The sequence below is a fragment of the Aythya marila genome (genome assembly GCF_965140915.1).
Source record: "Aythya marila genome assembly, chromosome: 7".
Taxonomy (NCBI): Eukaryota; Metazoa; Chordata; class Aves; order Anseriformes; family Anatidae; genus Aythya; species Aythya marila.
The window spans coordinates 23,218,602-23,232,682 of NC_139048.1; the positions used below are offsets into that span (position 1 = coordinate 23,218,602).

At 34.8% G+C, this 14,081-nt stretch overlaps 1 protein-coding gene across 1 annotated transcript in view; it reads left to right on the forward strand.

Moving 5' to 3' along the window:
* The window catches only part of LRMDA (leucine rich melanocyte differentiation associated), a 684,247-nt gene that overhangs the window by 392,816 nt on the left and 277,350 nt on the right, over window positions 1-14,081 (forward strand). The window contains 1 exon segment of the mRNA XM_082765457.1: window positions 3,263-3,389. Coding sequence (XP_082621583.1) covers window positions 3,263-3,389 — 127 coding nt within the window.

Sequence of the window (14,081 nt, forward strand, 5' to 3'; positions counted from 1 at the left end):
TTTTTTTCTCTCTAGAGCTCATCTTTATTCTCATCACTGAAGTTGGTAACCTTCTTTAATGCCACTACAAAGATGTTAAGCTGAGTAATAGTAGTCTAAGAGTACATGGAGCAGTGCTAACTTACCAAATGACTTAAAAAAAAGAGGGGGGGGGTAGGAGTTGGGGGGGAAGGAAACCCTGTCCCCCCTGTCCCCCAACCTCTAACCCATAATAAATCTTAAACTTATAATGCAAAATGTAGATGGATCTTTCTTCATTAAACACCATTCTCTTAAGTAGTGATTTTAGAAGTCTGAAAGAGGTGCAATGTGTCATGAAATTTATGGATCCTAGTACCTGCCATAAAGTATTTTATGATGGCTGCATTCTGTGTTATTAGTAGCTGTCTTTTTCTGCAGCCATTGGTGTTTGATAATAGTCTTAAAACACCCAAAATTACTTACCTGCAAGCAACATTCCAGATAGTCCCTGTTGACAGTTTGAATAAGTTTAGTGCCCTTTTGTTGTACTTTACCTTCAAAACAGACTGATTGAACCATCAATAGCTCCTGAAAGCTGACAGAGGCATGTCATCTGGTCTAACCCTCTGATAGTAGGTTATCTGTGGGAGTTAACCTCCCTGCATTGTTAACTGAAATGTTTTATGTACTATGCAACTTTAGGATACTGCTGTGATAACCTTAGTAACTAAGTCATACATCACAGTAAAGAGATTTTGTGCAACAAATAACCCTGGATTAAATTTACAAGGGTTGAATTGATATTGTAAAGTGTTCATTCCAGGGCTTTGTTTATCCTTTCCTGTATTTTTATGGCAAAATTTTGTTACATTTAGATTGAAGCTGCATCTTCATATTTCTAGCTAAAATATATACAGGAAGTCAAACGTTTTCCTTTATTTAATGAAAAAGTACCATATTCATAGTATCATATAATACAGATCCATTTTATTCCTTATTTAGTAAAAGCAATCAGAATAAGTGGCATTTTATTTCAAAGCAGCTTTTAAGAGTTAATCACTGATATACCTTGGTTCTACTGATGAGATAACTTCATTGCAACTTTTTAATATTTGCATTGCTTAAAGGGTCAAAAAAAATCAATGCTAAACATCGTGATGTAGTTTGTGGCTTAATTTCTTTGGGTAATGGCTTTTTAGGTTTTGTTTTTGGAATTAATAAGTACTGGTGCTAATTCTGTTTTTCTGAAGTGCAGTCAGGATGGCTTGAAAATATAGAAATACATTTGTATCAAGGAATGCTATTATAATTTTAAGCTCTTTTGAAATGATTGAGAGACTGACATTAGGGCTGTGATCCAAAGTCAGCAAAGATGACAGTGCTGTCTTAGTCTGTTGTCATTTTTGTTGCAGCCTGCTTTTCAATGGCATACTTCATTCCATCATTAAACATTTGCTGATTTTCTAATACTGATGTTTTCTTCACCTGAATATTCATCTTTTCTCACCCTACACTTAGTGGGTGTCTTTACTCATTTTTAGCTTCACTCTTCTTCATTCCTGACATATTGTTTCCTTCTGTACATGTCTTCATTTGAAAGAATCTGTTGTCATCAGAGCTTTTCTGCCAGTAATACAAGACGGATAGATTCTCCTTCACTGAAAGATAAGGGCCAGCAAAATGCCAGGGAGGACTGGAAGGGCAGCCAGGAAAGCTGGGAGGAGGCTGAGAATGTGTCAGGCTCCTAGATCAGTAGCTATTGCTTAAGAAATGGTCTTAGAACATGTTCTGTTTTGTGAAGTGACTCTCTTACTCTTCTTATGATATCACATAATGTCATAGAGTCAGGATTCACATTTAAATTGTCTGAGCATTTCAGCACTGAGTATTTTCAGTTCACTTTTTAGCAATTTATGGGGCTATTGCCTTAAAGGAAAGGTGTACTTGGCTGAAAGGTTTGTTCACAGCATTAAATTTTACTTGGTTGTAGACGGGGACGCTTACAGTCTTTTTCAGTTGTCTATCTGGCCTCAGGGATAGTATAATAAGGCAACTCTTACCTTTTAAAACACATTTTTTAGTATTGTTCTGTTTCAAAATACTATGTTAAGTGGAGTTTTCTACTACTCCAATTTCATTCTGCTGCTGCCAGAAGGAATTGGTATGGTTATGCAGTCTCTCTGCAGGTTTATGAAAAGCAACTAGGCATGGGGGACATTATCAATCACCTTTCTACCCCCTGCTAGGAAGTCTGTCACTTCCTCACTTTGCAATGTCTGCTTCACATTTGGTTGACTAAATGTAAATAACGTACTTGAGGTGGCTTGGTATTTTGATTTTCTCTGGTTGTGTGCCTTATTCTGTTTCTGATCTGCCATGTTCTCTTCTATGTACAAGGAGCCAATGTTGTTTTTTGAGGCTAAAATGTTGCTGTACTTTGAGTAAAATGGATAAGTAGAATACTGATTAATTCTAACAGGAACTTTGAGTTATGAAAATATTACCAAAAAATGGTCTCTTCCTGAGTGCTTCTGCATATAATCCTGAGCTGGGATCTGTATGCCTTAAGGACACCTTGTCTTCCTAGCAAGACCAAATCAGAATTCTGCTTCCAAATGGTGCCTGTGTCAAAATTTAGTTTTGGAGAGCACATCCTGGGAATAACTCCTGATGTCTTCTCTAGACTAATTCTTGTTTTTAAAGAGTTTTGAACGCTGACATGCACTTCCATCAAGACAAAGGAGTGCGTTCCAGGATGTGTGGCAGAAGACAAATCACACCTCCCCCTCATTTGCTGTTCACATGGATCTCTAATGTCACTGGTCATTTGTGTTTCAGGAAAATGTGAAACAAATCTGAAGTGTTTGCATATGACTGCTAGGAATTCTTTCCAGGCAGATAGCTGGTAATTCCAATGCCTCAGACTGGTGTTTCGCTGCAACATGGGATGGAATTCTTAAAATTACTTGGAAGTCTAAACCAGCAATCTAAAAATAATTTCCATTTTATTTTATTCATGAAAATGTCTTATACCTCAGTAATAGCTGCAGATGACATACATGTCTGTTGATAATTTCCTAATCTACCCAGTATTAAATTGCCATGGGCACTTAAAAGAAGTTTCATTTGAGACAATAAATTGTAGGAACTTGTTACATAAGCTACATTACTTGAAAAGGGCAAACAGAGATAAAGAAGCAAAGGCTGTTGCTTTTTATTGCTGCTGTGTTTTAGTTGTTTATTCTGTGAGTATATTGTTGTTTATTACTGGATTTTAAGTGTTCATTTTGCTGTCTGGCAGATACTTCGTTCTGCACAAATTGACAAACCTGAAATTTCTTGATACTCGGAAAGTAACCAGGAGAGAGAGAGAGGAAGCCCTGGTGAGAGGTGCCTTCATGAAAGTGGTTAAACCTAAAGATACTAAGGTAGGAGAGTAAATTAAAAACAAATATAACAATATGTTATTCATTAATGCTGTTTTAAAACATCTCCCAAAGCTTGTCTATGTACTTCATTAAGAAAAAAAAAAAAAAAAAAAAAAAAAGAACTTTTCAGACCAAAGGACTGGTAAATGTGGTCAGGTGAGGGACAAAAAACTTCATAATTTTTGTTGGTTTAGTATCAAACTTTGCTGTTACGTCTGCTTAAGTTATGTCTGGTTACATTATCAAATTTCTGGGTTCCAACCTTTGTTTCATATAATAAAGTAACTAATATGTGACAGCTTTAAATATTTTTGCCTTTTATCTTTATTTAAAGATATGTGACAACTATGTGATGTGCTATTGTGAAAGAATGCAAACTTTCTGACAAGTTGTGCCCTGCCATGTATGTTATACTCAAATGTCTATTGCAGTGCTCACACCTACGGTGTTTATTGGCTTTTAGTGGAACAGCTGATTCTAATTTACTTAATGTGATGTTACTTAATGTGGTGTCCTGCTAATAAGCATTGGCAACATCAGAGATGCAGTTTCAGTAATCTGAGTTTTTGATACCATTTGCATAAACTCTGGGCATTCTGCTGAGGTAAACAGAATAGGAATGTGATTTCTACACTTTACCTTCTTTTTTTATTGTTGATCAACAGGAGATAATAATACTCTGAGCTTCAGAGTGCTTTAGTGCTGTGGATCTCAAAACTCCATTCGAGTTTTTGGTCTACTTGCTTTCTGTTTTGTTCTCTAAAACGTACCATCAATAATTTATTGCAGATTTCCAGTAATCCTGAATAATAATGCAGCAGTTATGGAAATGCACTGTTTGGTAGCATAACAGTGTTGCTAGATAAATGCATTATCACAAGTACAGTTGCAGTGCATAATAAATTAATTCAGACTGATTAATTTATAACTATTAATGTTAACACTTCTGATACGAGTATAGCTTTGAAATATTGTTTACCATTACTTTTAGTTATTTCAGCTTTTATATGTGTAATAGATAAAACAATTGAGGTCTAAGCTGTTTTGAATATCTTCACTGAATCTGGCCACATGCAACAGTTGAAAGTGTTAAGTACGGCATACATATGCTGTGTGATTTTATAATTCTGTTTATTCAGATGTTAGATCTGGTGAAGTATTGTTTTAATTTTATTAGCAATTATATTTTTCATCTGAGTTTGCTGTTTGAAATTGAACCAACTGAATAGTGTAAAGGTGTAAGACCATTCTGGATGAAACCTCTTTTAATGCCAGTAGCTAAGGGTAAATTGCTTCACAAAAGTAGGGATAGCATTTTAATCTTTTATATCTGTAATGGAATCCTTTGTATGGTTTTGTATTATTTGCCCACTATGAGTAAACCTACATTTATTTCATCAAATTTTCAGAAGTTTTTCTTCTTCTAATTTTTTTCTACTTCTTTATAAACTATTTGATACAAATTGCTCATGGTAAAATCATTCTAAATGTTTTTCATGGCATGAATTAATGATTCTTAAGGTGCTGCAAAATTACCCTCATCATACAATATTATATACATATTACAGAAGTGGCTAATTTAAAACAAACATGAAATTGGGTGCAGAACCCAATTTAAGAGGTTTTATAAACATCTTAAAATTGTTTCAAATTTGTGCATGTTTCCTAGGATCATGCAAACTCTTTGTGTGACAACGCTCTTAAAGTCTTCTGTGCGAATATATTTTCAGATACTGATATGTATGTATACAGTTATTTATAGCTATACTCAAAGCAAGCAGCATTCCTCTATATATTACAAATATGATGTGCACAATAACTGTGGTTTCAAATTCTATCATATGTTATATATTGAATATATAATGTGGTTGTTCTTTTTTATGCTCTGTCCTTCAGGTTTCCTTAGGGAATGTGTCTTGTGCCCTCTGTATGTTCACCAGTTCCCCTCCAATGTAATTGCTGAGAATTTTGATGAGCTTTGGCCCAATTTACCCAACTAGTGGTAACATATTCTAAGCTTTCTGAAACTAGTTAGAGAATGATACAGCTTGATCCAAAATAAGAGGAAGGCTGCAGCACACAGTCATCAGAAAAACTCCTTAGTATGTTGACCTAGTGATGCAAGACCCTGCTGATAATGAGCTTCCTGAGAACATTTTTTTCCATCCTCCTAAGGTAGTAGTTATTGTCTCAGACTATACTTGCCAGGAGTGAAGTTGGTATGATTAATATTCATATTAGTGAATGGAATTATGATACATGGACATATTGTTCTGCCAGGTGTAATGTCAACAGTGAACAAATCAGACTAGCTTTTTCAGGGAAAAAAAATCTAAATCTAAGTCATGTTTCCCCCCTCCCCATTATGGTAAGCAGGAGATGGTATGGCTTATTCAGCATAAAAAGCAGACTGATGATCTAAAGGGGCTGTGATGTGGGGAGTTGTTTTCATTTTAGTCTTGACATGAAATACTTGGGAGAGCAAAATACCCCACCAAGAAAAAATACACAAAATGAGAATAAAAGCAAGAAATTTCCATCTGACTAGCTTGTGTTTACTGAAATGCGAAAGTATCTAGCAATCACCAGTCATCACTAAGTCATAAATATTTTATTTTGTATAAATTTTTAGACTTTCATTTTTCTCTATTTTTTCATATTTTTAACAGAACACTGAGCTTTCTTGTGCTTTGCTTCATTTCATCCTTTGTTTAAAATGCATCTGTTTGTGATATGACTGTCTTATGGAAAGATGCAGTCATTTATTAGAAAACAGTTTAATATTACAATGCAGTGTTCCATCTCTCTATGTAAGTGAGCTAAACTTCATTTTTTTCTGTGATGTTTGTGTTTTCTTTGTCAAAATATTGAACATAGTATCATGCCTGATTTTAATAAAGATTGGGTAAGCCTAGCTGGATAGGAGGCATTGAGCAAGATGTAGAAGCCCTATTTAATGACCAGATCATGACCTCATTTCACTGGCATAAGTGTAGATCAAAGTGGAAGATGCCTGTCCAGCATGAAGTGTGTTTCTGGGCATGACAGCACTTCACATCAAAACGACAGCTCAAGAATACGGCAGTCAAAATTGCTTAATTATGTGCCAGCTTTGTAATTATTCATCCCTGTTCCTACAAAGAGTACAGTTGTCATTTCTTTGACATAATCATTTAAAACTGTACCCTCCTTTAGTTCATAAATTGCATAAGAATTGTGCTTCTAAATGTTTCACATCTCTAAAACTTAGAGATGTGAAAAAGAATATAATTTGAAAATCCATTTTAAGACTCCATATTTTTACATTGTATATGATATGTATAAACAAAATGAAATGGTGAAGTATCAAAGCATATCATAACTTAAAATTTTTAAGGTCTATATTCATGATAATTTAATCTAGATGATGAAATGTGGACGCATCCGTTATATCTGAAATGTGTTCCTATGAATAAATACATACTGTCTTAACTCTCTTTAAATATAAATTTAATTGATTAGTACTTGCTTTTTATAAATGCATGTACTTCCCAGTATTTTGCAACCCCTCTGCCCAACAGCATTTTTTTTGTCTTCCTGTATTTTTAAGGTTAACACTTTTATCAGTTACGTTTATAGTGGCAAAAGCAAGCATTGTGCTCTTAGTCATATATAACAGTCTTGTAGTTCATAGGAACGAATCATTAGCAGGTATAAATGGGTGTACTTCCAAGTAATCAACATTTTATTATGTGAAAGGTATTCTGCTTCATAGCAACTTCACCAAGCACATCTTGTCCGGTGGGTATAAAGGAAACTCTGTACAACAAAAGATGGCAGTATAGGTGTTTTGATGTGTTTTTTTTTTTTCCCCTCAGATGTATTCTTTTCATCACAAATTATAATCATAAAGCCTGACATAACATTCTTTCTCTAAGGAACTAAATGGAGACCGTCAAATAGAAAGACAAGTCTAATATCTGCTGTTCATGTTATTGAGGGTATGTGATTCGTGCTCACACTGTTACTTGGCGGGTAGAGGGAGTTTATTTTATGATAGAGTAAATATTTAGTGGTACAGCTTAAGAAATAAGGAAAGCTAAAATCTGTAGTGTCGTTTTAGGATCATTGTCAGTATTGTGTTTAAACTCATAGAAAGTTTTATTTTATCAAAGTGATGAATGTTATTTAAAATTTCATTAAAATCACATGAGGCATAAGGGGTGTTTTTAGTGATTTTTATCCTTAACTATTTTTAAAAAAGACATATATTCTGCTTCCAGAAATGTATGCAAAGCATTTCTGCTAACGTATCTCATGGAACATTTTCCCTCCCTTCCTACATTAGGAAAAGAGGACTTGTTTTAAAGAGTAAATAAAAAGTGGCAGAAAGAACCTTAGAGAGTATCTTAATTGCTCTCAATTTTTTCCTTTTACTGCCACTGTGTAGAAGTCTTGACTTACGAATTTACAGCATTTGAAATAGATATAAAGCAAAGGACTTTTAAAAGTGTAAAGATCCATTGTGTCAATGCATTGCCAGATAGTAAGTTATCTGTTTGTGTTAGCTTCTACAAAATACACTGCATTTTAGTCATATATGTCAAGGTTTCACACAGTGAAACAGAACGAAGTTAGGAATTTAAGATTCCAGACTAGACTGTGACGCAGTAAATAATATTAACTTCAAGACATTGCAGCATCATGCTATTATTTGGCCCACTGAGGTGTCCATTTTGCTGTTTGTAAAGTCTAAGTATTTTAAAGAAGAGTCCATAATTGCTATTTACTCTGTGTATGTGAGCTCAGCACTTAGCACAGTGAATCCAGAAATGGAACTTAAGCAGTCATATTCACAAATACAATGATACTTTATTCAGAAGACTTTAAAAGTCACTAGAGCTGTCCCCAATTTTTTCAGTAACAAAAATGAGTTCTCAAAATATGGATATGGCTTGATACAATACTGAGAGAAAAAAAGTCTATCACATCTCATGGTGCTTATAGGGTGAATCAGTGACATAAGATTTAAAGGAACAGTAAATCTAATAACTGTGGCTGTGCAAAGCGGTAATAAGGGGCTTGAGAATTTATGTGAAAAGTTGTATAACTAGACAAATAAACAGAAAGCTGATAGTTCTTCAAATGGCTGATGAAAGTCTATAGAAGGTACCTGTGAGACTGTGCAGAAGGAAATGTGGACTTACAGTATATGAGGTTACTGAGCAACAAGCATTTTAACTGTTGATTCTGTGGTTCAGGTTACTGAGCAATAGATCTCTGTCATTTCATTGGATCAATACCAGACCAGTGTAGCACTAGCTACATAGCATACTGTCCTAGTGAAGAAACTTAATAATAAATTTGATCTGTCTGTGAATTTGTGCATCATCTGGGGTAAGCTTTTGCTCCTGGAATTAGTAATACGATCTAGAACAGTCTGCTATAGCAGGAAGAGAAGGGTCAGTATCCCCCCCCAAAAAAACAAAAACAAACAAACAAACAAAAAAAAAAAAAAAAAAGAAAAAAAAAAAGGAAGAAAGTTGTGATAGTGAAATTGAAGATTGAAAGATTGGAATCTTAGCTGTGAAGAAGTTGTAAGTACCAACTTCTAAGTAGCACCCAAGATAGTTAGAAGTAGATTGAGTTTTGCTCTCTCTTTTTTTTTTGTCTTGGTTTATAGTAGGTCACATGATTAAAGAGAGATCATCAGTCAGTGAAGTGAGAGAAAAGCAATGAGTTGAAACAGTGGGGATTAAGCTGATAGCATGCATCTGTTGAAATAGCAAAGGAATGTGTTCTCTTTGCCTAACCTACTGTAATTCCATCTGTCACAAAAGAAGAATAGACGCGTGGGTCATAGGTTTGTTAGGGTAGGGGGAAAAGATTTTTCCTTGTTGTTTGTTCTCATGGTGATATTTCTTGAAAAAGTGATACATGTATAGTTCTTTGTGATGGAATTATGTAGACTACATTTCAATATCTAATTACAATTGAAGGTAACAGTATGCAAAAGGTAATGTCTCTTTCCTAAAATAATTCCTTTAAAAAAAAGTATATGATTTTCATGAAGCCAGTGTCCTCTTAGCCATTAATGATCCCAGTGCACTTTTCACATAGAAGGGGTGTTACACTTGGAACCCTGGCCTGATTCCAATTCATGTAATTACATTCTGCCCCCATGGATTTCTCTGCAGTCTCAATTTACTAAGGCATTCTTCTCCACCTTCTGCCCTAAAATGTTATGTAGTGTTGCAGTGTGCTAGTTAACCACCTGCTACTTTGCACCTGAAAGGTGTCTGTCTTTCAATAGTAGTGAATGAATTCATCCTTTATAAGACTTTTTAAATATTTGTAAAGCACTTGGAGGTTCTCTGGTGAATGGCAATAGGTAGTGTATATCGTTAACTTCTAATTGAAGAAGCTACCATGACTAAGCTAGCATGAGTTTATCGCCTCTGTTATTTTTTTTTTTTAATATATATATATATTTTCTATTTGTGGGTTGAGAACTAAGGAAACTTCAGTTTTTAGATGTTGCAAACATATAGTCTGACTTTTGTCTTATAATTTACTGATTTAGTCTAGTTGACAAATTGTCATTCAGTATACTATGATATACTATAATACGATGATATCAGACATTAGGGCAAGAATTATAATTGTTTTCAATTACCAATGGATCAGCATGGCTAGAATTTTATCCTAAAGTTCTGTTTGTTTTTCTTTTGGAAATGAAAATACTGCTGCTGTACAAGCAGAGCTCACTGCATTCTTCCATTGTTCCTCCTTTGAAAAAACTAATGCAGTGGATCAGATGACAATACTGCTGGGGGTAGGCGATGTTAATATGCTGCATTTTGTAAAATAAGTAAATAAATAAATTGTATGTAATATTGTGTTGGAAAAACTCTGGGCTAGCCTGTGTCTATTCTTTTGTTTCTATAGGTAGTGTTTTTTCCCTAGATTTCCAGGCTTGATATATCTCATGCTCTCAATCACACTGATGAGTCATTCCCATTGAAATTGTAGTAGTACTGAGTGTAATGGACAGAATATATGTTAATTCCTAGCCATAAAACAAAGGTCCAGTTATAATGGTATAAAGCCATAGCAAGATTTCTGAGAGAGAAAATCAGAAAAGGTTTTACTTGTAATTTTTTAAATGTGAAGCATCTGGTTCAAAACTTGGAAATAATCATCACAGCTGAGTTTATATTATTAATTGTTTTGACTATGTGAAATAGTTTTCATGGCAAGTTCTGCAGTGTGTGTGCACACTGTGTTCTTAAACTGGCTTTGCTGTTTTGCTGAACAGTCAGAAAGGTTACCAAATGTTAGAGAGAAACATGGTCACAGGGGCCACTGCAAATGAAGGCAAAAATAATTTGTTGTGATCTTCACAGTAGTGTATCTTGTAGTAAAGGACAACATGCTATTAGGAAGATGATGATATAGACAGAGTTGTATATGAAGTTTACCAAGCTCTTTGGTATTCTCATTGGTAGAGGTTATACTGAGTGTTTTTTAGAAAGGCGTTTTTCACATATGAAGGCAGAATTATGTGAACATTTAAATAGTTTTGTTTATCATGCGTTCACAATTATGAGTTGTTCTTTCACGCCAATTTATCTAACATTGCTACATAGTTTTAGGTTGCTGATGTGTTGAAGAAAAAAAAGGGGTAGGTTTATACAATTTTAGATAATAAACTTTGTTTAATTTAACATCCATGTTCAATTCAACATCTATGAAATTATTAATTACATTTCATAATATATACATTATTAGAGTCATTGCCTTTGCATCCCTGTGTTCTCTTCTGTTTTCAGTGGTCTTGGTATAAATCCTAGGATCTCAATTACTGGAAATTTTGCCCAGTGTTTGCAGGGTAATTGTTCTTTTTTTTTTTTTTTTTTATTATTATTATTATTCTGCTGTAAGTTTCACCCTTACTTGCTCAACATCGCCCTCCCACTCACACACACTCCCTCCCCAGTTCTTTGGGAGCATGGAAGGTGAAGAGAAAGTATTTATTTGGAGCATTTACCAGGTCTTTCTGTGTGATTCAAATTACTGGATCCTTTTTTTTTTTTTTTTTTTTTTTTTTACTAACCTTCATTACAATATATAAAGTACTAACCTTCATTACAATAATACATTCAAGAAATTTTCTCTTATGATGCAGTTGAATTTGTAGCAGTGAAGTTACTATACCCAGTCCGAAGAATGATGAAATAGAGCAGCTTCAAAATGTCATTCTCTACAAATAGTTATTCCTCTAGTTATTGGATTTACTTGCCATTAGCAAAATGTTTTTGGTTACACTGTGACATTTTGATTGATATCTGTGATAATGCGATAGGCCCTGGTTCCACAGAAGTGAATTTTATCTTACAGGTGTTTCCTTTTGACATCAATGGAATTGTGATTTGCAGCAATCAGCAGGTTACAAGTTAAGGTGCTAAGACCTAGGGATAAAGGACCATGTCTTTGTCATATCAAAAGTGGTGTAAGCACATCACACAGCATATTGCTGTGAGATAACAATGTGTTTTTAGTGTTGACATAGTCAAATTAGATGGCTAGAAAGAGAGGACAAGAACAAAAGGCGAAGTAAAATGAATGTACCTGATACTGGCTAATATTTCTAGTCACTTTGGAAACAATACAAGTGTATAAAAATAGACATCTGATGGCACTTTAGATACCTTCAAGTATTCAGCAGGTCCCTATAGGAGAAGTGTCTATGGGAGCACAAGCCTTTTCAGTCACTGTAGGAGGCCAGGTCGCCATAGGGTGGCTAATAGGGCAGTACAAGGTTGTGTTTAAGCAGCTGAATACTGCTTTTCCTGTAGCTCTACAAGAGAGATTGTGTGCTATTAATTATTGCCAGGTCAAGAACCCCAGTGCATTGTAGCAGTAATCCTCCCCCACACTATAAAGTCAGCCAAAATGTGGTCAAAGAGGCACCCTGGGCTGGTAGTGATGAGGTCATCTCCTAAAAGCTCGAGCATATCATTCATCCTCTCTTCATTAATGACCAAGAACATGATCAATTTGTAACTAGTTTATGAGTTATTTCAGGAAAAATAATTAATTTATTTCCAGAGAAGGACTGACATTTCTCCTCTTACCTCCTCTCTTACCAGAAATATATAGGCCAAAAGGATATTTTGTAAGAAATACTGAACTTAGCTTAATGGGTTTCTGAAACTGCTCCCTTGGCATAAGCAAGGATGCAGCACAATTGCATCTGCTCCCTTAAAATCATACTGAGCTTACAGATTCTGGTTCTAGTTCCTGAATGTTAGTTGAAGATGACACTAACCTCATGGTGTTAATATACAAGGAAAATAGTTTTATTAAATTCTGTGCCTGGTTGGGTTGCAGAACACAGTGCTAATTGTAGGTAGTCCTATTCAGGCTGGCCATTGAAAATCTTACGCAGTATTGTACAAAACAACAAGTTTTCACTGGATGTTAGGAGCAGTAGAATAGTCCTTGTACACTCAACTTCCACATCTGAAATCTTTATTGATCTATTTGTATGCATATACAAACTTATTCTGATCCAAGCATCCTTTACAACTCTTAAGAAGACTTCCACCAATATTTTTGTTGTCATTTCTCTGAATTTCAAATTTTCACCCCCCCCCCTCCCCTCACCCCCCTTTTCCCCTCCTCCCCAATTCAGTGACATAAAACATTCAAGGTGAGGTGACTTTGGTTACATGTCCCTGTTTTAGGGGAAAACGAGGGATTCATCGTGTGGGGAAAAAAAGCTCAAAAACATATGTGACTGGAGGACTGGGTATTCTCTTTGAAGGAACTAGGGAGAGTATAAAGCTTTTAGAGGAAGTTGTCTGAATTTATCTTTGTTATTCACAGCATCCAAGTACAAAGTATTTATAGGAAAACACACAAATTGCAATCAACTCTGCCATTAGGAACATCTTAACTTCTTAACAAATAAAGTTCCAATGATGTTTCAAAAAGAGCACTCTTTTGAACCCCATTCTATGAATGATACATTTTGTAGCTAAGGTTTTGTGTGATTTTAGCAGGCAGTGAACCTGTCCTTAAGTTATCAGAGTTCAATTTTTAAGTGTATTTAAGGTATGCTTCATTTCTAATGCATCAAATGGCATTATATCAAAGTGCCTAGTAAACTCATGAGACTTTCTGAATTGTCCCAAAGATGATTTATTTCTCTTCAGCGTTGGTGGGGCTTGAAAACCTTAGATATTTTTTCTCATCAAAGAACCTGTGGGATATTTACTTAATGATTAAATTACAGCTGCCTTTGTGTTTTTAATTTATGAGCTTGAAGCAGAAGGAGATGGAGCATTCTGTTACGTCAGTACAGCAAACTATCCTTCATATCTTACTCTGGCAAGTTTCATTAGGAAATGTATCATTTGGGTTAAAATAAGAAGTATATTCAGGATTGAAAAATCGATTTTTTTTTTTTTTTCCTTCCCACATTGTAAGACTAAATATACAACTTTTGTTCACATAACGGTTACAAACAGTTCACTGTGTAGGCCAAATGCTCTCTAATGCAGTAAAATTAAGAAATAATATGCTTTGAAAGTGATTTATGAGTGTGGTTAAACTGCCAGATTTACAAAGAAATAGTTCAGATCTTGGGAAGCCTCAGGAGTCACGTCAAAAATGAATTTGACCATGATTTAAACTGCTACTTTTCTT